Source organism: Astyanax mexicanus, chromosome 16 (assembly GCF_023375975.1).
Source record: "Astyanax mexicanus isolate ESR-SI-001 chromosome 16, AstMex3_surface, whole genome shotgun sequence".
Lineage (NCBI taxonomy): Eukaryota > Metazoa > Chordata > Actinopteri > Characiformes > Acestrorhamphidae > Astyanax > Astyanax mexicanus.
Window position 1 is genome coordinate 20,512,924 of NC_064423.1, and position 21,980 is coordinate 20,534,903.

General features: G+C 36.0%; 5 protein-coding genes across 6 annotated transcripts in view; 4 read left to right on the forward strand and 1 right to left on the reverse strand.

The window, feature by feature from the left end:
• The window catches only part of LOC103045882 (vitellogenin-like), a 67,931-nt gene that overhangs the window by 5,703 nt on the left and 40,248 nt on the right, over window positions 1–21,980 (forward strand). The window lies entirely within an intron of this gene.
• Window positions 1,888–7,264, forward strand: rpf1 (ribosome production factor 1 homolog). The gene is made up of 9 exons (XM_007233200.4): window positions 1,888–2,221; window positions 3,743–3,799; window positions 3,935–4,015; window positions 4,113–4,208; window positions 4,981–5,134; window positions 5,312–5,394; window positions 5,644–5,825; window positions 6,775–6,901; window positions 7,020–7,264. Exons 1-9 carry the CDS (start codon window positions 1,970–1,972, stop codon window positions 7,059–7,061), a joined length of 1,074 nt encoding a protein of 357 aa, XP_007233262.3. The 5' UTR covers window positions 1,888–1,969; the 3' UTR covers window positions 7,062–7,264.
• On the forward strand, window positions 9,060–13,601 carry ctbs (chitobiase, di-N-acetyl-). The gene is made up of 7 exons (XM_007233199.4): window positions 9,060–9,261; window positions 9,839–9,977; window positions 11,018–11,226; window positions 11,326–11,497; window positions 11,611–11,708; window positions 12,952–13,113; window positions 13,196–13,601. The coding sequence occupies exons 1-7, from the start codon at window positions 9,142–9,144 to the stop codon at window positions 13,406–13,408; spliced, it is 1,113 nt and encodes a 370-aa protein (XP_007233261.3). The 5' UTR covers window positions 9,060–9,141; the 3' UTR covers window positions 13,409–13,601.
• Window positions 13,623–18,823, reverse strand: spata1 (spermatogenesis associated 1). Its single transcript, XM_007233198.4, has 12 exons — window positions 17,949–18,823; window positions 17,709–17,815; window positions 17,451–17,568; window positions 17,242–17,295; window positions 16,788–17,133; window positions 16,189–16,330; window positions 16,038–16,092; window positions 15,639–15,732; window positions 15,070–15,195; window positions 14,783–14,961; window positions 14,549–14,647; window positions 13,623–14,466 (listed from the first exon to the last, which is right to left on the reverse strand). Exons 1-12 carry the CDS (start codon window positions 17,985–17,987, stop codon window positions 14,362–14,364), a joined length of 1,464 nt encoding a protein of 487 aa, XP_007233260.2. The 5' UTR covers window positions 17,988–18,823; the 3' UTR covers window positions 13,623–14,361.
• Window positions 19,651–21,605, forward strand: LOC103045276 (vitellogenin-like). Its single transcript, XM_049465673.1, is given in 10 exon segments — window positions 19,651–19,709; window positions 19,811–19,831; window positions 19,920–20,071; window positions 20,206–20,403; window positions 20,405–20,458; window positions 20,548–20,709; window positions 20,805–20,953; window positions 21,042–21,056; window positions 21,058–21,175; window positions 21,422–21,605. Coding segments are annotated over 10 exon segments (1,068 nt in total). The 5' UTR covers window positions 19,651–19,669; the 3' UTR covers window positions 21,581–21,605.

The following is a 21,980-nucleotide window of genomic DNA, read 5'->3' on the forward strand; positions in this document are numbered from 1 at the left end:
ACTCTTTTTAGTACCCTTTATTTCAAAAGAAACAATACATGAGCAATGTGTGAATAATAAAATATTAATACAATAATAAATATAAAAGCAAATAATAAAATTTTCTGTTTGCAATAAATAAATAAAAATACTCAATTTGGGGTTAGAATTAACAACCTGAAAAAAGAAGCCACACATACAATTAGGTTTATCGTTAATAGTCAGGAGTATCTTTATAATACTCCTATTGACCAAATATGCTTTTCCTCTGAACTTGGGAAAATTAATATATCAAAGATACTATATTTCAGCTCCTTATGTTATATTTTTCTGGAAATATTTTGTAAGAAATCTATATCTCTCCAGAGTGAACCCAAAAAGATGATTGGGTTCAGATGGAGCAATTGAGCGAAAGCATAGTTTAAATGTAATTTTTCATATTTTAAAAAAGAAAAATATTAAATGTTTTTATTATTTTAAACTCCATATATAAATCTTTTAAATATGCTTTGGGTGTCACTTTAGCTTTAGATCACCAACCAGCCAGTACCAGTAACGCTATAGGAATATATTGTCTAAAAAACATTAGCTTTAGAAAAATATATAATTAATCATTTATACGAATACTTACTTCATTTACCTTTCTAAAATTGAAGGAACATCCTGAATAAGTAATTAGTTACTTTTTTTATTATAGTTTTTAGACGTTAAGCTCATTCGTCCCTATTTATTAAAGACTTACTCGCGGGCTCCCTCTAGCGGTGCCCAGTAATTCTTTGATATAGCTGGGGAAATGAGAAGTGGACAGGCTCTCCATAAGTCTCTCCATAAATCTAACACACATTTTTGTGCATTTTGACTCCAAAGGCCACAAACTGTTCAAAAGTCAGTTTTAATATTGTCTAATACTGTTGATTAAATGGTAGTTAGACTGTAAGAGTATTTTGGTCTCTCCTCATTCAAACAAATGGACAGCAGGTGTTCTATGAGTGGATATAACCAGAGACTCTGATAGAGAGGAGAATACACACAAGAGAATCTCCACTGCGGTTATTTCACCACCAGCGGGCGCTCCAAAACAAGTCCAAAATTAATCGGTTCAAAATCTGTATTGTCTGAAATCATTTGATTAAAAGGAATGACAAATATAAGTAAGTTTATTTTCCTTTGTTAGCAGAATACATAATTCTCCTTTCTTAAATTTAAATAATATCCTGGCCAAATGGTTAATAACTATTTATAATTTGTATTTATAGCCTTTTAGCTCCTTTCTCACCCATTCATTAAGGACTCACTCGCGGGCTCCCTCTTGCGGTTTGATGTAATATATAACGGGGGAGAGAGGAGGTGGACAACCAGCTCTAGTTGTATTATTGCACAGACACCACTCAACAAACTATTACTAATTTCTCCTTTTGCAAACCATTAGTACATTATATTATAAAAATGTTAAAAGTGTTTTGGGGGAAAAAATGTATTTTTACGTTCAACAAATTCTTCTTGTTTTTAGAAATTGTTTGTATATATTTCTCCTTTATGTGCTTAGTTTTATCTATTCATCTGTATTTGCATTCTTATTATTTTAATTACCTTTGATTTTCTTACCTATGATTTTATTTTATGATTCTTACAAAAAAATGTATCTTATTTTAAAATATCTTATATATCTTATTAAAATGCTGGGTTTATTTATTTATTCCTTTTCTTTGACAATCCCTCATATGTATTGGCTCGGCTACATTGTAGACCAGGCCCAAACTTTAATTGTATTATAAAAAATAAAAAAAGGGACGGATTTCTAACTGTACTATCACACTGTACGTGAATAAAAACAGATTTAAAATAGTATAATTTGAGGTCTGAAGTCCTCCGTGTCACTAGGCGGCGCGATGATGAAACTCGGCAGCTCGAGGCGCCTCTGGGTTTCCGTCTCGCAACGCTCCTCCACACGGACACGTGAATTCAGCCGAACTGCCAGAACTCCGTAAACATGGACTTCGTTGAGGTGCCGGTGTCTGAAGATGTGCCGGTATCTGAAGATGTGCCCGCTAAGAAGAGTAAAGTTAAAAAGGAGAAGAAGAAGAAACTGAAACGGGAGATTAAAGAGGAGAAGGAGGAACAGGGGCCAGAACCTGAACAGCCCTCAGGAACCCTCCTGCCCCCCTCCTATAGCCTGTCCGAGATCAAGAATAAACAGAGGAGGCACCTCATGTTCATGAAGCTGAAGCAGGAGAAACGCAAGGTAAACCAGTTCAGCATCTGTTAGTGTCGATATGATCCATAATCAGATCCTCAGTGATTCTCCTCAGGGTTTAAACTGACTGCTGTTACTGATCTGACTCTCACTGAGGACTCGGTGAACCGAGTATTTAACTACAGTATTTTCAGATCTGTTATTCAGTTAGAATCAGTGAAATGTTAGCTAGCTGTACATGTAATAATGCATAATAAATCTCTATTTTCATTTAAATAAAAACTATTTTCATGGAAAAAGTAAAATTGTACATGTTGTAGATTCAGTATTCACTGTCTCTCTAAAAAGCCATATTTTGGCCTCATTGGAGGTCTAAATGTTTATTTCACTTTATAATAATGCATTGTTCTTATATACACAGAAACAATCAAATAGACAAAAAACTTTTCAGGTTATGACTTTCTAATTTCTGTGCTCAAGTTTTTGCTAAAAAAATATGTGGCATCAGTTCAATTATAATACTAAGGATTTCATGATGGGGTTCCAAATGTTGCTGAATTGCTGCTGATTTTGTTTAGTGTGTGAAACATTTTTCTAATGAGATGTTGTCTGTTAAGAGAGTTAACCACAGTATTCTGGTAATATTTTGTTTTTAAAAAGTTCATGTTGACTATCAAAGACCAGAAACCAGCTGTCTACAGACGCTAGTCTTCAGCTAAAATTTTCAGCAAGTTATAGAAAAAAGTAGTTTAAATCTGGTTTAATATAGTAATGTAATATTATTTTATTATGTAAAAATAGCATTTAACCCAAAATAATCAATGGTGATGTACAGTATGTGTCACTGACCCTTTAAAAGCTGGGTAACTTTAACTCATTACATCCATAAGTGACATATACTTAACATCCTAAAAGCATCACAGCACAGTGTGTGAATCTGTGTTCAATCATCTGAGCTTTATTTACAGAACGTAGTAGTGCTGGATTGGTGCTGGAGATAAACTAGCTCCTTTGATAAGTTTATTTTTAGCTTCTGCAGCTTTCAACCATTTTAACAATATAAATAGTTTCTAAAATGTTTTATCATCCGTACAACCAGTATTGACATGACTTCTACAACAAAATGTTAAAATACGAACTATGAATATGTTATTAATGTTACATATAGATTTCATCCTTACAATATTTACAGTCATTAGATCTTTTTATCACAGAAAAGTGCTTGTGCTGCTTAATTAATTTAACAAAATATATTTTTTAATTTTGTATCAATAATTAAAACCAGGTCTGGGCTTTATGGGTTAAATTCATGTTGTAAAAATAGTTTCTCACATTGGAATGAACAGACCCAAGCCTTGAGTAACCCAAGTCCCTGCTACTGAAAACTGTTTTAACGTAGTTGATACACAGTATTTGATCTATGATATTTTAACACCAAGGCAAAATTCATCAGTTGTGTCAGATTGTAAAAAGTCTGTTCAAATACTGTGCTATTCTGCAAATACGGCTCTGGTACATATGATCATTACTTATGTAGTTTAATAAATTAATAACATTTTCCCTTTTCAGCTCAAATTGGACTTAAGAAAGAAAAGAAGAAAAGAGCGAGAAGCACTTGGTGACAAGGTATGTGAGTGTTAACCCTGCTGCCTGTTTAAATGAATGGTGATTATTTCAGGTGTAAAAAATCCATACTTTCAAAACTACTGACATATATTTTATAGTTCATTGTTTCTTCTTTATGCGTGCAATTTTTTTCAGGCACCACCAAAAGAAGTTCCAAAAACAATTGAAAATCAGAGAGTTTATGACGAGACGACGGTAGATCCAGAGGATGAGGAGGTATGGATACATTTCCAGATGTTAATAATGATTCTTGTAGAAGACTTCCTGTTTTCCCATATTATTAATTACATAACTGTGCTGAATTTCAATACAGGTGGCTTATGATGAAGGCACAGACGAGTTTTCAGCATACTTTAACAAACTGACGAACCCCAAAGTTCTTATCACTACGTCAGACAGACCGAGAGGGGTAAGTTCATTGTGTTGCTTCATTTATTCATTTTTTTTTAATATAATTTTTTTTGCAGGGGTATTTATTTTGACGTAGTTACAACAGTTACAACAAACCTACTGTAGATTTTAGATACATGATACCTGATTCAACTAATCACAGCCGTCAGAAGTCCTTGAATGGATTAAATGGGGTGTGTTAAATTTGGGCGGGATGTGAAACCTGCAGGAAGGTTGCTCCCCAGGAAAAGGATTAAAGACCACTGACCTGTGTTGACAGTATATTTTGAAGCCTTTATTACTAGAAAAAATGTCCATTATAAACTAGGGCTGCACAATATTGGAAAAAAAAACTTTATTATTATATTTTGTTGTTGTGTGATATAAATTGTGGTTCATACATTAATATTTAAAATACTTACAATACGTTTTACCATATTTCTTAAGAAATCAATGAACCATCATGTTAAGATATAAATAGTTCACTCTATGTATTGAAGATTGGATTAAAATAAACAATGTTAGCAAGATATTAATATTTCATGGATAATGGATAGATTATGAATTTCCCTTCCAGTGTCAAGCAAGTTGTAAATCGAGGTGTATAGTTTATTTGCCTAATGTGAAATTCCACATCCTTCATTGTAACTGTTTAGTGTGTGCACATTGCAATGACAATGCTGGAACAATATATTGTGCAGTCTTCTGTAAACACATTTTTGTTTATAAAATATGTATAAATGTTTCTTGTGCACTGATTGGATTTTGGTGTGTTTGTGTTTTTGTTTCAGAGAACAGTACGATTTTGTGAACAATTGGCATCAGTAGTACCAAATGCACACGTGTACTACAGGAGAGGTCTTGCACTAAAAAGGATCATTCCTCAGTGCGTATCTCGAGATTTCACATACCTCATGGTCATCAATGAGGACCGAAAAGTGCCTAGTATCCTTTTCTCCATACATTTATGGAGCCATTATTGCTGTGATATAAACATTTTTAAAACATTTTATTGCTGTGATATAAACTCTTTAGTTTTTTTTTTTTTTTTTTTTAGTTTTATGTAGTGTTATGCATGAAGAGGACACATATGGTTGTGTTCCTTAACTCAGATTTTCCAAGATGGAATGGTTCTCTGTCATCTTCCAGATGGACCAACTGCGCATTTTAAAGTCAGCAGTGTTCGACTTCGTAAAGAGATGAAGGTTTGTCTAAGTTGCGTAATGTTTTCATATGGTTTGCAATATCTGCAGTAAATTTCATTATTCTTCTTATCATTTTCTTAAATCAATAACTACATTGGGCAGCAACATAAAATTGACAAACATAAAATATTCATAAAAAGAGAGGAAAAAAAAATATATGTATATATATCTAGAAAATTAGAAAAAAATATTGCATGCTGTATTGAATACTGCGCATTGTCTTAATCCTGTGCCTGTCTTATAACACAGAGAAGAGGTAAAGAACCAACAGAACACCACCCAGAGGTCATCCTGAACAACTTCACCACCAGACTGGGCCACAGCATCGGGCGCATGTTTGCTGCACTATTTCCTCAAGATCCGCAGTTCACTGGTCGCCAGGTTGCCACTTTTCACAACCAGCGGGACTTCATCTTTTTCAGATTTCACAGGTATGCACACTTTTTAGGTATTTGCACCAATCAGCCAAAACATTATAACCAGAAGCAACTTGAATAACGTTGATTTTCTCTATAGAATTGCATCTGTCAAGGGATGAAATATACATATTAAGCAGAAAGCTGTGCAACTGTATCAAGGGCCAGATTGTAATGGCTAAAAACTGGGTTAAAAAAACTCCCAAAAATGAAATTAGCAGGTCCTGTGGTGTGTTCGTAATATGCAGTGAGCTACACCTACCAAAAGCGATCAAAGGAACTGGTCTCCTGGTAAAATGGTGACAGTGTCATGGGCACTCAAAGTTTATTAAAGGTCCCATCTTATGCTAACCATACACTAGACTTCGAAAAGACTTTTAACATCTAAAGACAAGTCACAGGCAAATATTTTGCAAATATTTTGCAAAGACTGTACCTATTTTTTTTTCTGAGATTATATATAAATAAATTTCTGTTGTGATATAAATGGAAGGTTTGGTGTAAGGTCAGCATTGCAAGACTGGTGCCAGACACCACAGTATACTATCAGAAAATAACAGTATACCCCCCCCCCCCCCCCCACCTAACTTTTATCTGACTTGTGGGCATCAGGGAGCTGTTATTGATATGCGGTAGACTCCTGTGTCTTCCGGGAGACTTGGGACATCTGTACTGTTGTGTGAAATTCTTGGCTGCATGCAGTGTAGAAATTCTATTATTGCCAGACTTATGTAAACCCAGAATTTTCACATTATCTGATTAGTGTATATAAACGGATTGATTGGATCACTGACAAAGTCAGATTTTGAGAAGTTATCAGATTGCTAAATGCATGTAAATCAAGACATTAATGTTAACCAATTCTTCTCTAATGTATTATTGAAGGAGTTTCCTCACTGATGTTTGACCTGATGAAAAAATTGCTGATCTTTGCATTTATGATTGTATGCGCTGTCTTCCATAGATATATTTTCAAGAATGAAAAGAAAGTAGGCATTCAAGAACTCGGACCCCGTTTCACCATGAAGTTACGCTCCCTGCAGAAAGGGACATTTGACTCCAAGTATGGAGAGTACGAGTGGGTACATAAGGTAAGTTAGAAGCCTTTATCTGGTATAACTGGTATTCAGAGTATATGTTTTGTGATATTTTAAGTTACAATTTTTTGTTGCTTTTATTAAACAAAGTTCTTTGCCTTTTTTATTACAGCGTCACGAAATGGACTCAAGCAGAAGAAAATTCCATCTTTAGGAATATGTGAAAGATGTAAAGGACACGTGAAAATCATTTCTTTATTACTTGATTCATTGCTTATAATCAGTCTGTATAAATGTACTGATCATATGAAATGTAACAGGATCGAGTCTGTGCGTGATTGAAAAACTGTCACAAGAAACTACTTGTGACAGTACAACTGTACAGTTAGTGTAAAATTAAATGCTGTCACATCCCCACATTGTCTTGTTAATATTTTTTTGTATGGTAGCCCAAATATATGTCTATAGCATTTTTTAAGAAACACATATAACACACAATTAATTTGAACGGTCATGGAACATATAGTTGATGTAATTAACTTTGCTTTCATATAGACAGACAGACAGACAGATAGATGGGGTTATTGGGCTGTATTCTCATCTGCTACATTGCACTGTTTTTGCTATGTCCAAGGGGAGGAACTTCAAGCATGTTCCACCTCCCAAAACTTAGTTATTTCATAGTAGCACTTATAGTGCAGGCCCCTTTACATATAAGATTTACAACTAATATACCTTCAGAAAGATATCCTAGATGTATAACTATAATATTTTGATTGGTAACAGCTATGTATTGAATGTAGTTTTTTTTGTTGTTTTAATACTGGTTTCACAAATAGCAGTTTACCTTACTTTTTCTATTGTTGGCAAACATTTCCAATTAAAAACTGTTTTACAATAAATAATACAGTCTAAACAGTAATCAGTAGATCTGAAATCAGAAAATTAATAACAGTAAATAAACACACCCGAATTTTGGACGCTTTTCTTTATTTCATTTATAATCAAATGAGTCATCTGTGGACAAGAATATCATTCAGCCATTACTCAGTAATGGCATGAACATGTGGGTTCTTAAAGATGTGGAGAATGTCATAATCCTGAAAAAAAAGGACAAATATCTCAAACATGCTTCAAATAATTAATCACTTTATCCATGAAGGCATTTAAGTCCAAACTGTTCAGGACACCACGAGTGTCCAGATTCTCTATGGTGCAAGAGCGAAAATGCATCTGTCTTTTTCAATGGGCACAGCAACAGGAACAGAGAATACATAATATTATTTTATAAAAACTGGCTAGAGACTAACAAATCAATTGACATTGTGTCAGGTTAACATGGCCTTCTAATTTTTATAGGACAAATGTCCACGTCAGTTTAACCTTTTCATGTCAGTTTTTTAATAACATTTTAGTTATTCCACTGTTTCATTTCAAATAGAAAATATAATATTACGTAAATGTACATTGTACAAGGTTTAGTTAGAGTTTGAAACATGACAAAATTGTCTGCTGTTATGATATGTTAATGCCAAACTTTTGGTCTGTTTTTTTTTAACTGGGTCTGCATCTCCATAAAGGTTGCCAGCAGAGGGAAGCATGAAGTTCTGTAAGATGACATGACTTTCCAATCCATCACTGATTGTGAAAACTTCACACTAGACCTCAAGCAGTTTGGACTGTGCGTCTCTCCACTCTTCCTCCAGACTCTGGTCCCTTGATTTCCAAATGAAATGTAAATTTACTGATGGTCAGTGATGGTTTGGAGAGACATGTCATCTGCTGGTGTTGGTCCACTGTGTTATATCAAGTCTAAAGTCAGTGCAGTGTCTCGAAAACTCTTACAGCACTTCATGCTTCCCTCTGCTGACAACTTTTAATGGAGATGGTCTTATATAATATTTATCATTAATAATAAAAGAAATAAACGTTTAAAATATATCACTCTATGTGTAATACGTCTATATAATATGAGTTTTTGAGAATATGAGAAATTACTGAAATATATGAGAAATTACTGAAATAAAGAAATATTTTTTTACATGCACTAGTATTTTTTTACGTAAAGAATGTAAAGGAAAGGTGCCAACAACTTTTATATTTAGTGAAAAAATGAAAAGCGATGGAGAAGTGAGGTTATTTATTTATTTATTTAACTGACAGCAAAAATAAAACGCTTCCCGCTGACTGCGGTTGTCCCTCTCGGGCGCCATACTGAGGAAGTGCATAAAGCCACCTGATTATCTCGTGATTTCTCGCTGAGTTCTGCTGCTCGGTTCTGCTGTACAGCGCTGATGTGGTTCTCCGTGTTTGTCGCCGTCGCTGTGGGTCTATCCGGGGCTCGCGCCGCGGCCGTGTGTCCCTGCGCTCGAGAGGAGCTCTGTCAGCCGGTCCAGCATGAGCACGAGCTGGAGGTGAGCGCGCGCCCCCCGCCCGCCGGTGTTCTGTAGTTCTTTAACTTTGTGTCATTGTGTACAACAGCTTACTCTGTTACTATAAATTAAAGTTTATCCTGCTGTAAAGGCACCTACGTCCCGTTTTCTCTACACAAGGGGACACTGTTTACAGCACTGCATCACATTTTATTTACTGGGCATTCTGAGCATCAGCGTACAAAAGCAGCAGAATGCAACACCTGTTTCACCACTGGCTGACCCTAAATAGCTAAATTCTGTGTCTGGATACGTTTGGACCTGTTGTGTAACGCTATACTATATATGAGCCATTCCAACGAATGGGTGCCACATGCTTGTTAGAATATTACATAGCTCTATTACATAGGCACACAGTGAACACACACACACACACACACACACCAAACTACTCCTTAGTCTGGAAAAAATTCGAGCAGCCAAGTGCTGAAAAATCTTGACATTGGGACGTTATCCAACAGCATGACCATGCACCACATTTTTGGTCCATATTTGTGCACCCCAAGCTGTGTATTTCAGATACCTGCCCTCACTCATAACCTATTCTCTATTTTTACAGGTGTTTGTATTTGATGTTGGGGGAAAAACATGGAAATCTTATGACTGGTCAAAGGTGACGACTGTCGCTGCCTTTGGAAAGTACGACGCTGAGCTCATGTGTTATGCTCATTCCAAAGGAGCCCGTTATGTACTGAAAGGTAAATGCCCTATTAAAAACCTAATAGACTAAAAAATGACGATTTGACATTTTAGTCCAGGTTTTAAATAAAGATTATTCACATCAATGTAATCTACGAAAATGGCCCATAATCTTTAAAATTGACAAACTGAAATTTGTTGCAGGTTTTTAAAACTAAATAGTTTTAAATTGTATTAAATGTTCTTTCATGACCCTGGAAATGGGTACAATGCTTGTGAAATACAGTATATTGATCTCATGCAAAAAAAATATCTAAATTTTGACATTTTTCCCTTTTTAACACAATCTGAACCTTTATAAAGAGGTGTCATTGCATCATACACACAATATCTTGTGACACAGTAGTATCATGATTTAAAAAAAATCATATAATGATAATGGTAAATTGTTTTGTGTTAATTTTTGCTTAATACTTTTTTGCTACATTACATTATTTTTTTAAGTTTCTTTTTATGTACAACATATTTTTTGTCTTTGTAAGTTACTGTTGTTCACAAAATAGAAAAAAGGTCATCAATAAAATGTGTATTTTAAAAACTGGCCTAAAAACGTCTCATTTTAGAGCCATATTGTGCACCCCTACTGACTAATATTCTTTATTTTCTGTCAGAATTTTCTGATGAATGAATCAGTAAAAATGTTTTAAAATGACTGAATAAAATCTTTATATTTACATCTTTTGACAGTGATGGGAAATTGAGTAGTAAAATACAGTTATAAAATAAGTTCAACAACATTGCCAAGAATTCTTTAGAGAAACATTTTATCTTGAAGCATCACTATGTTGTGGGAATGCGAATAATCTATAAAAAATCAGTCATCAGTCATCAGGTTTATCTTTAGCTGTTCAATCAGTCATCACTGTTATATAGCTTGGGTGTGACAGCTTCCAAGATATGGATTAGGTCTAATCATAAAAAACGCATTTTCTATTAAGATTCCATTGAAAGGAAAATGTATGGTATATTTGCCTATGCTTATTCTGTGATGTTTGTTCAGATAGACCTCTTATAAAAAGTTCTGAAAATCTCTTTACAGGTGATGTGTCTATGTCTGATATCGTGGATAATGCCAAGAGGGCCGCTTGGATCAAGGAAAAGGTCAGTTTGGCTAAGAACCAGTTCATGGATGGAATTAACCTTGACATCGAGCAGGCTGTAGAGCAGTCTTCACCGGAGTACTATGCTTTGACATCCCTTGTCAAAGAGACCACAGATATGTTCCATCAAGAAATCCCAGGCTCTCAGGTAGATTACTGATTAAAACACCTTTGATACCTGTGTGTATTTTAATATTGTTATTGTTTGAGCTGCTAACCTTTTTGTTTTGCTGATTTTAAACCTTAGGTGTCGTTTGATGTGGCTTGGTCACCCAAGTGCATTGATAAGCGCTGCTATGACTACATTGCTATTGCGAATTCCTGTGACCTCCTCTTCGTAATGTCTTACGATGAACAGAGTCAGATCTGGGGCGACTGCATTGCCATGGCAAATTCACCATTCAATCAGACGTTAACAGGTACTGGCTGTATGGATATTTATTCATGCAGGCTGCACTCTTTTGGTGAAAGTCCCTTTAGCTTTTGTGTTTAGAAATTATGCGATCAGTATTGACTGTTCATTGTCTTGCAGCATATGATGAGTACATTGGGATGAAAATTGATCCAAAGAAGCTAGTGATGGGAGTTCCATGGTATGGATATGACTACACATGTCTAAATCTCTCACAGGTAATACAACAAACTCAACATATGCATGCATATACACATGGACTCCCTTTTATTTCAGAGAAAAATATGGGGGCTTTCAAGATGGTGGCCATGTTCCGTACAAAGATGCCCCCCCCCCCCCCCCCCACCTATTATTTGCCCTAATTATCTTATAATCATTGTGTGTGTCAGTATCTGGTATCAGAGTTTGTACGGTCATGAAAAACCTAAAGTCATGGAGTTTGATATTAGCTATATTCAGGCCTGAATATGATATAAAAATGAAAAATACCCAGAAAGTTATGGAAAAGTAATGGAATTTTAGAAAAAAAATGTTTCTGTTTATTCATTTTGTTTTTAAAAAATAATTAAATTTTTGTGTAAATCACCTATAACTTTAAATTCACACAGTGAGAAAGAAATGCTGAATTATTGCTGTCTGGCTCCATTCAGACACATATAAGGCAGATATGTGCAAAATATGCAGAAATGTTACTTAACTAGTAAAACGTAACATTTTAAAGTGTTTTTAATTAATTTTAGGTGAGAAATGGGCCTACTATAACAAGTTTTAACATTTAACATTCGTAGTTTTTTGTTTCTTGACACGTATTTACTGATGTTATTAAGATATGTATGTTATTAAAAAATTTCCACGAAGGCATGGAAAAGTCATATCCTTTGTGACTGTCTGTAGATTTCTTGATTAGCAGTGTGAGGACCTACTTGACAGTGGTCTAAGGAGAACACTAGACTTTGGAAAATGTCAAGAATGTTGCCTGGTTCATTGAGTCCTGTTTTCAGCAAAATCATGTGACTGGCTGGGTAGGTGTGTGATTAAACATGTCCAATCTTTAGGATTTTTGACTATTGCATTCTGTTTCTACATAAAACTGCTAACATGTGCAAGATGAGAATATAGGTCATAATGTTTTGGCTAATCATGAACATGTTAAAAAATTGGAGGGCATCCTTTATTTCAGAAACTAAATATATGACTTCTTTTAAGATGGCCATGTTTCAGATATTAGGTAAAAGACAGGCTCTCTCACCCATTACTCACTGTGAATTTAGATTAGTCATTTTCCCTTTTATTTCTGAAATAAAACATGTCCTGTAACTTGTATTCACCTTGTATAGGGAAGTGATATTCTACCATAAAGACCATAAACCATAAAGTAACTATGTTCTCACTTGATGTAATTATCAGCTTTTATAGTAACTGTGCTACATTTTAAGGACTGCTATTGCTGTGCTCTTGTAGGAAGGGGTTTGTACAATTCCTAAGGTGCCTTTCAGAGGAGCTCCTTGCAGTGACGCGTCTGGAAAGCAAATACCATACAGAACTATGATGAAACAGGTCAACAGCTCCACATCTGGGCGACTTTGGGATGAGATCCAGAAGGCTCCTTACTATAATTATAAGGTTTGTATCACAACATTTTTGAACTTTAATAAATCCACATTGAATTTAATGTGACCTGCTGTTCTGTAACCAAACTTTACAGGATAAAGTTGGGAAGCTCCATCAGGTGTGGTATGATGACCCAGAGAGCATCTCTTTGAAGGCAGCATATGTGGCAAAGCAGGGTTTGAGGGGGATCGGCATGTGGAATGGAAATCTACTTGATTACAGCAACGACCCAGTCGCCAAGCAGCAAAGTGCTGATATGTGGAACGCCCTCATACCAAATCAACCAATGTCAGTGATGGTCTCCTAGGATCTTGTGTTCAACCAACCTTGTTTTCGACGTCAAACTTAGCCTCAGATGTTAAATTGGAAGGGATTTAGGGATTTGTTGTTAATCCTATTCTATATTTTCCTAAAATTATTCTGTACCACATACTGATTTTTAAAAGTCTTGTTGCACTTTTGTAATTCAAAATTAAATGATTACATTTTTGAAAAAAAAAAATCAATGAATATGACCATAGTTCTACACATTCATTTATTTTTAGTTGTTCTGTAGAATCAAAATATACATGACATTTTTATATCCAAAAGTTTGCAGGAGAAGGTATTTTAAGATATTTTCAGGTATATTTGGAGCATTTCTGTTGGTACTTTCATCATAATTGTACTTGACAGCAATGATCTTTACATGGTATATAAGGGATCTTATTATAACTTTGGGATTAAAGTACATTAAACTTGATTAGACATCAGTGAGAAACATTTATATTTTTATCCGCGTGGAATTTCACATGAACTAGACTAACTAAAAATAACTAAATAAAAAAACTAAATAAAAAAATGGTCCACAATATATATATTGTTGAAAGGAAATTACATTACAAAATCTTTAAATATAAAAAGATGTGCTCATGGGCTGCTTACTTGCTCTGCACTGTATGAGTTCTAGATTGCAAGATTGTTCCATTATCACATGTAGTTGCTCTTTGTCAACACACCATTCATTTTTATATAAAACCCCTTAAATCAAAGAAAGAAACTTATGTATAGGTCCTACTGACTCTACTGGTCTTTTGCTATCTGGAGTTATACACAGTGGTGCACAGTATACACATTACAGTACAGACATTTACATTTGGATAAATGTGTACCATATTGTACATAAGGCCTTTAGTTAGCCAAAGGAATAATAAAAAACAAAAATGCACTGTAGTCAGATAAAGGCTTAGGGAGGTGTGAATGTGGTAATGTGTAAACCAGTCAGTCATTATTGCCTAAAAGTTGCCCAGTGATGGAGCACTGAGACTTCTTCTGCATCAGTTCTGCTTTCAGTGCTCGAAGCTCTGTGGCCGCCTGCTTTTTCAGCTAAAAAAAAAATCAGAGAAAAAAAAAACATTTAAAATCTGTATACCTTAGAACAATTTTAGGAATAATTATTGTTATATACCTTAGTTTCTGTAACAAGTTTCATTTTGGCATCGTCCAAATTTTTCTTTAGATTGTCAATTTCCCAACTCTCTGTCATAATCTGGATAATAAGATTGTTCTGTGAATCATAACCACACACAACCTATTACCAACACAGCCTTACAGTAAATGCACAGATCTCATGAAATTAACTCTGTCTCCCTCTGTTGAATGCTTACATAGACGTAGCGACTAGACAAGTTACAGAGCTGACCTTTGTGCTTGATGGATTCCCAGTTCGTCTTTGTCTGTTTCTGCCGTCTCGTGCTTGTAGTTGTTGAAACAGCTTGTCATAAAATGTCTCCAGTTCCTGCCTTAGACTTTTCAGAGCTTCTTCCAGTGGTGCTGTGGCCTTTTTGGTGTCAAAATACTTTCTCTTCCACTTGTCCCGTGCTTAGAGTGGTTTGTGGTTTTGAGTAGAATATTGTGAGTTTTGTAGAGATCATTCCTCCATTGAATACCATTATACTAATAATGTAATATAGGTAATTAATAGTGTACCTTGGTTCCTTCTGTGTCTATTCAGTGCCAGTAGCTCTTTGCCTTTTCTTAAAAGCTCTTGCCTTGTTTTTTCTAGCTGCTTTCTTTCCTCTTTGACTAGTGCGAGTTCTTTTAGCAGCTCATTCCCTAGAAAAGAACAATAGTATATTATCTGTATATATTGTATTATACATTATATATTGAGCTTGAATGTAAATGTAATATTTTTACTCCAACTTCAGTCCAATCATGTACAGACACTAAGCTGCCAAATCAAGTTTTGTGCTGTCACAAAAGTAACCATTTTTAAATTAATTGTTTTGCACATCTATGATTTTTTTTGGAAGTAATACAAACTATTTTATTTAAACTGACATCAGACATGATCTTATAAACCCTCTTTAGTGTACAAAGTTTAATATACCATAAACAATAAAAATGAACAATACAGACCCTTTTGTGCATAACTTGAAAAACTCCATACACCTGAATTGTATTGAATTAAATGTAAACACCTAATACTTCCTTTAACCATGAGAAAGTAAAATAAAAACAAAACAGGTCAATCTTCCCAGCAGTTACTGTCTTACTGTTGGTCAAAGCTGTCTGAGACTTCAAGTAAGGAACATTCGGAGTTGCATCACACATAACAGGAACTCCAGGTTCTGCTCTGCCCACATTTCCCTGCGTTGTAAAGAAAAAACAAGGAACGTTTTTGCAATAAAACCTTTCTTGAATGTTCATTGCACTTCGGACAGGAAAGCACCCCCGCTGACCATGGCCTTTTACAAAAAATGGCTTCTCTTTTTTACAAAGAATAGGCATTTACGAGCACAAGACTTCCTCTTACTGAGAGATCTTTAAATGCTCACAAAGAGCTCCCAGGAGTTTGTTTCTAACTGGTTTTATCAGGCATTCATGCACGTGTTTACATCTATTTAGTGTTTATATTGAATATCAGATACATGTGCCAAAAACAGCTAATTTACCTCATCATTTGGCTTCTTTACTGTTGGCTTTAGTGTCTGACACAGTTTGGATTTTCTAAAATAAAGCAAATAATGCGTTTTTTTTTAGGACAAATTATAAAATATTATAAAATATAGCACATTTTCATATCATGTTCTTTTTTTTAGTCACCTTTCTTGTGAGAGGAAAATCCCGGTATCTGGATCTTCAAGAGATTCTGGTACTCCTGAATCTCTGGCAAAGTTTATTTTGTGACGTGTCTTTTTCTGATTTTTTTCCATGTTTGTTGGGTTTTGATTCATTGGAAGCATCTCTGCAATATAAAAAATGGGAAATGTATTTGCACTGCAGTCACTTATTAGTACATACATTGTTGGTAAATAAATCGTTGAGCCTTCCTGATAAATAACAATTTTCTTTACTTATTATTTAAGTCTAAATAAAGACCCTTTTTTAAGTAAAAAGAAAATAACTGATTTCTCCTAACAGGGGGAAATTATATATGTTTTTTTTGTTGAAAAGGCTCAGTTCAAATGCTAAATACATACAAGAATCAGAGAGGGAAATATTAATGTAAAAAATAATGTTGAAATACAGAGAGACTGATAAGTGTATCTTGTTGCTTCCTTTTGGTTTTCACCAGCAGCTTTTGGCTAAATAGCCTAAAAAAATCCTGCAGAGGTCAATGATAAATGAATGTATCATAATCTAAAAGGGCATCTGGCCATGTCTATGTACAGTTCTAAATAACAGCAGAATGTGTTTCTCACCATCATGTTGCTTTGTCCCAAATTCCTCTTGGACACTTCTGCTTATATTATGAACATCAGTCCATATTGGATCTTCACATCCCACAGAGACCTCCTCCCTCTCCTCCAGCGAGCTGAAGCTGCCCTCATCTTCCAGACTTTGGTCTAGGACAGACGACTGAGGCCCTTGTTTGATTAATGGAAATTTAATAGGCTCTTTTGTCTGGACAGGTGCAAAAACTGGTCTAGGAGGGTAGCCACTCTGAGTGTCTGCGTTGTAAATGACTGTGTCTGGGCTTAGTGAACTGGAGCAAAGGCTACTACCATGTTCATCAACTGGCAGCAGATAGAGCTCTGGGTATGGAGACTGAATTAGAAAAAAAGATAATAAAAAAAACCCAGGTTACTTCACAAGTAGCCACAATCTATAGATATACTTTTTTCAGTTTTCCATTTTGATAGCAAAGATCCTTACATAGGGTGGAGCAAAAGATTTCACTTTCAAGTCTTTCTCCTGTTTGGCTTTTACCTAGTATTGCAAAATCAGACGGATAAGAATACAAATAATAGGATAATATTGGGTGATATATTAATTAGTTTCATGATCCATGTGACAAATTTAAATCTGAGTACAAGTCTGACAAAAGTCTATTTATTTAAAAATGCTCTCTGTGGGCAACTCACCAGTGCTAGGCTTCTTCCAACACATTTTAAAAAGCAATATTTATCAGTGATCCTGTCCAGTCCAAGCAATGCTCCAAGTTCATCTCTGACAGTTTTGAGACTTATGTCTGGATACACCCTAAATAAATATTTAATAAAATACCATTTCAATTCTGCAACCAATGGATAGCTGGAAGTGTTAGATTTGAAGTTATTGTTTTTTTCTTGCGTTAACAGTAAACAGTATGACGGCATGAAGTGAATTCTGTGTTTGCTCACCTGATGAAGCCTGCTGATATAAAGCTGTCTATGGCTTCCACTGACACTTTATTCAGTCTCGAGTTCCACTGTTCATCTGGCACAAAAAACACATGCAGCTCCACGCACTACCATTAGCAACAGAACACATACACACACACACAGCAATGAAAAGCTTGTGAGTTTCCTCAGTGTCCTTATGGACTTATTTAATGAAGAGTGAGTCAGTAAAACTAGCATTATTTAATGTAGATCACGTACCTCTGAACTTCTGGACCGCTCTCCCATATAACAGCTCATTGTGGAACACTTTACTTACTGAATGCTTCTATCTTAAAGATGTATTCCTGAGCTTAGTCTGGCTGCAGAAGTGTCTCTGAGCTGCAGTAGTAAAAGCCGGGTTGGAGTGGGAGTGGGGCGAATGCTAAGTAACAATCTTGTATACTCAAACAGCCTGCTAAGGGTACCTCAGTCTATTACCTCAGGAATGTTAACCCCTTAGCGACCCTGTATAAAAGCCTACACTTCACGTACTAAACTTAGCCTAGTCTACTATCATAATTAACATGAGTCGCATAGGCCCACGAATAGAACCCTGTGGAATGCCACTAGATGCCAAAACAAAATGTTACTAATACATTATCAGACAATAGTTACTTCATTTGGATAAAAACAGGGTATATTTCATAAAAATACTACTGTGTATAATGCATTTTGTTATCTTTTGGAATATTTTAAAATAATTTAGATTAGCAATTTTAAAGCAATGGTTTCTTCCCAGAAAGTTTTTTTTCCACAGATTTTTTGTCCACAGATTTACAATTCCATTTGTTACTCAAAGGTATCATTTTGCACTGTATCATTTTGCATTTTGCACTGTATCATTTTGCACTTTTTGGTCACCTAGAAACACTTGTCTTTAAAATGCAGCAGCCAAGTTACCAGTTAGTCTCATTCTCGTGGCACCACTGCAAACACAATTGGAAGCTTAGAATAAGAGTAAGAGTAAAAGTCCATTTTTGTGGAGCACATAATCAAACATTCACTAATCAAGGCTGAAACTGGGTGGTGTGTCCAGATGAATTTGAGATGCTTCACAGTAGCCTCAGTTACCCAGGCTTTTAGACTATAAATAGTTTTTCATTGTTCTCTACAATAATTACAGTATACCATGACTTTAAGTTTTCTTAGTCAATATATGCAGTACTCATAAAACAGACCCTGTAGTATGTTTTGACATGTACAAATGTGTATCATATGTCTGGCATATTGCCAAACTATAAGGTGCAATTAAATTCTTTAATTGTAAGGTTGTAAGGGGCAGTTAAGCCACTCTGCTGAAGTGCAACATTATACAGGAGTTTCAGTGAAGTTTCTCCAGCATTAAGCAGCATTACCATTAGCTGCTAACTGCAGTGCTAGCTCTTTTGCCAATCAGAAGTAAGTATAATGGATTATAGCCTGCGCATTTATTTGTTTCAAAACAAGCTATGTGGGACAAAGAGCTAGCTGATAGTGCACAGGGTTACAGGAACACTCAGGATTCCTCAGTGTAGCACAGTCGGGTGACATTTACTAGCGCTAAGCGCTGCTGCTAAGTGCTGCTGCTAAGTGCTGCTGCTTATAACAGCCAGTGCTGCTGCTAACTGCTGTTTCAAACCGCTGCTGCTATCCACAACCAGTGCTTCTAACCGCTGCTGCTAATTGCTGTTGCAAACTGCTGCTGCTAACCGTCGCGGCTAACGCAGGTCCAGTCCATCTACATATATGTGTTTTTCTACAAGAGTTAATTCCGACCTCACAATCTGATTGGTTGAGAAGTGCTCTAACCGTGCTGATATGTATCACTCCGCAGACGCGTTGCCGAGTAACGGCATATACTTACAAGACATATTTGTATCATCACCTTCACCAGCAGCATTAGCTTAGCATAGGCTAGCCCCCAGCCAAGGCACGCTCGCCCGCACCTCAAACCACCAGCCATGAGAGCTGTTGTGCTTGCACTGACTGTGGCCCTTGTGGGTAAGTAAAAAATTCAGTAATACTTTGATTTTCTATTCTATTTTTTTTTTCAGAAGAGTAATCTTTATACTGATCATTTATTATTTTCTTATTTTATTTAGCAAGTCAACAGATCAATCTTGGTAAGTAATGAACCAGTATTTTACTAGACTTTAGATATTTCAGATGCTTTTTCATGCACAGAGAACTTACAGTGAAATATTTAACCAGTTCCAGAGTTTGCCGCTGGTAAGACCTATGTATACAAGTATGAGGGTCTGCTGTTGGGCGGTCTGCCTCAGGAGGGTCTGGGCAAGGCTGGTGTAAAAGTCAGCAGCAAGGTTCTCATCAGGGCTGAAGCATCGACCACCTTTCTTCTGAAGGTAAAGCTATTCTTAACTGTGTCAAATGTGTCAACATTTTTTTTGGGAAACATACATGGTCACATTAAACTGCTGTAGCATAACTAAATTAACATAAGCATTTTTAACAAATGTTGTGATTGTTTTGCCCTTAGCTCCAGGATCCTCAACTCTTTGAGTATGCCGGCATCTGGCCTCGGGATTCTTTCAGTCCCGCTGCAAAGCTCCTCGCCGCCCTGAACGCTCAGCTTCAAATTCCCATCAAATTTGAGTATGCTAATGGTGTGGTTGGTAAGATTTACGCTCCTGCTGGAGTGTCTGCTACTGTCCTGAACTTGTACAGAGGAATCCTCAAATATCCTCCAGCTCAACCTCAAGAACACCCAGAATGTCTATGAGATGCATGAGGTAACACAAAACACACTCTGTAGATTAAATATTCATTATTATTAAAATCACATTCTGTTTGGTTACATGAAGATATTTAATCTTTTCAGGCTGGAACTCATGGAGTCTGCAAGGCCCACTATATGATCAGTGAAGATGCAAAGACCAATCAGATTGTTGTGAGAAAATCCAAGGATTTGACCAACTGCCATGAGAGGGTCATCAAGGATATCGGTTTGGCTTATGCTGAGAAGTGTGCTGAATGCCAGCAGGTGAGATCAAAGGTAGTCAGCATGTTGAGAAGCTGGCTCTTTACAAGTAAATGAAAAATACTTACCTTCTGAAACTCATTCTTTCCTCACCACAGAGGCTTCAGAGTTTGACTGGAACTGCAACTCACACCTACATCATGAAGCCATCTGATGCTGGAGCTGTGGTCGCTGAGGCTACAGTTGAAGAGCTACACCAGTTCTCACTGTTCAATACCATCACTGGAGCAGCCCAGATGAAAGCCAAGTATGATGTATTCACTGGTGGCATTAAGAAAAACATTCAGAAACTTTTAAACAGTAACAACAATAATAATAATTGTTCCTCATATCAGGCAAACTCTGACTCTCAGCTATTGCTCCAATCGGTGGTGATTATGCAGCTCGTGGATCCTTGAAGTACGAGTTTGCCACTGAAATTCTGCAAACCCCCATTCAGCTTCTGAAGATCAACAACGCCGAGGCTCAGGTATTGCTAATTTCTCAAAACTTACTGCATTTCTTGTATAAATTTAGAGGAAAATACAGAATTATTTATACAAATATTATTTTGTTCTAGATTGTAGTATAGGTATGAGAGCTATGAGTGTTTAGTGACTAAGACACAGATGGAATTCTAGCTGTCAATAGATCTTATTAAAGCATATTTGTAAATTTCCAGAAAATCATTGTCTTTGTTGATAAGTGGTGATTTGAATCCTTACATTTGTTTTAGATTGTAGAAGTTTTGAATCATCTGGCTACAAACAATATGGATGTGGTTCATGAAGATGCTCCACTGAAGTTCCTTCAGCTTACTTTGAAAACTGCGGGTAAAATATCATCACATTTCTGCAAACCCTACAGACTGCAAAACCACGTGCACGTGAACTGATGAAGGAGGCCGTTAAAGCCTTGCAGGATGGAATCGCCTTCCAATTTGCCAAGCCTTTGCTGGCAGCTGAGATACGCCGCATTATCCCCACTGCTGTTGGTGTGCCTATGGAGCTTGGTTTTTACACCGCTGCTGTTGCTGCTGCAGCTGTTAATGGTAAGATTCTCACCTCAGTGTAAAACACAAGCATTTAATATCCAAATCTGATATTTTATTACATTATTTTATTAATCCTTTCAGTGAAGGCTGACATCACACCTCGTCTACCTGAGCAGCTAGAGACTGTCACTCTTGATCAGTTGAAGAAGACCGACTTCCAGGTGAAAGCTGAGGCCAGACCAAGGTACTTACTTTCACAGCTATATTTTCAAATTATGAACAGAAAACCTCAGTGAATTAC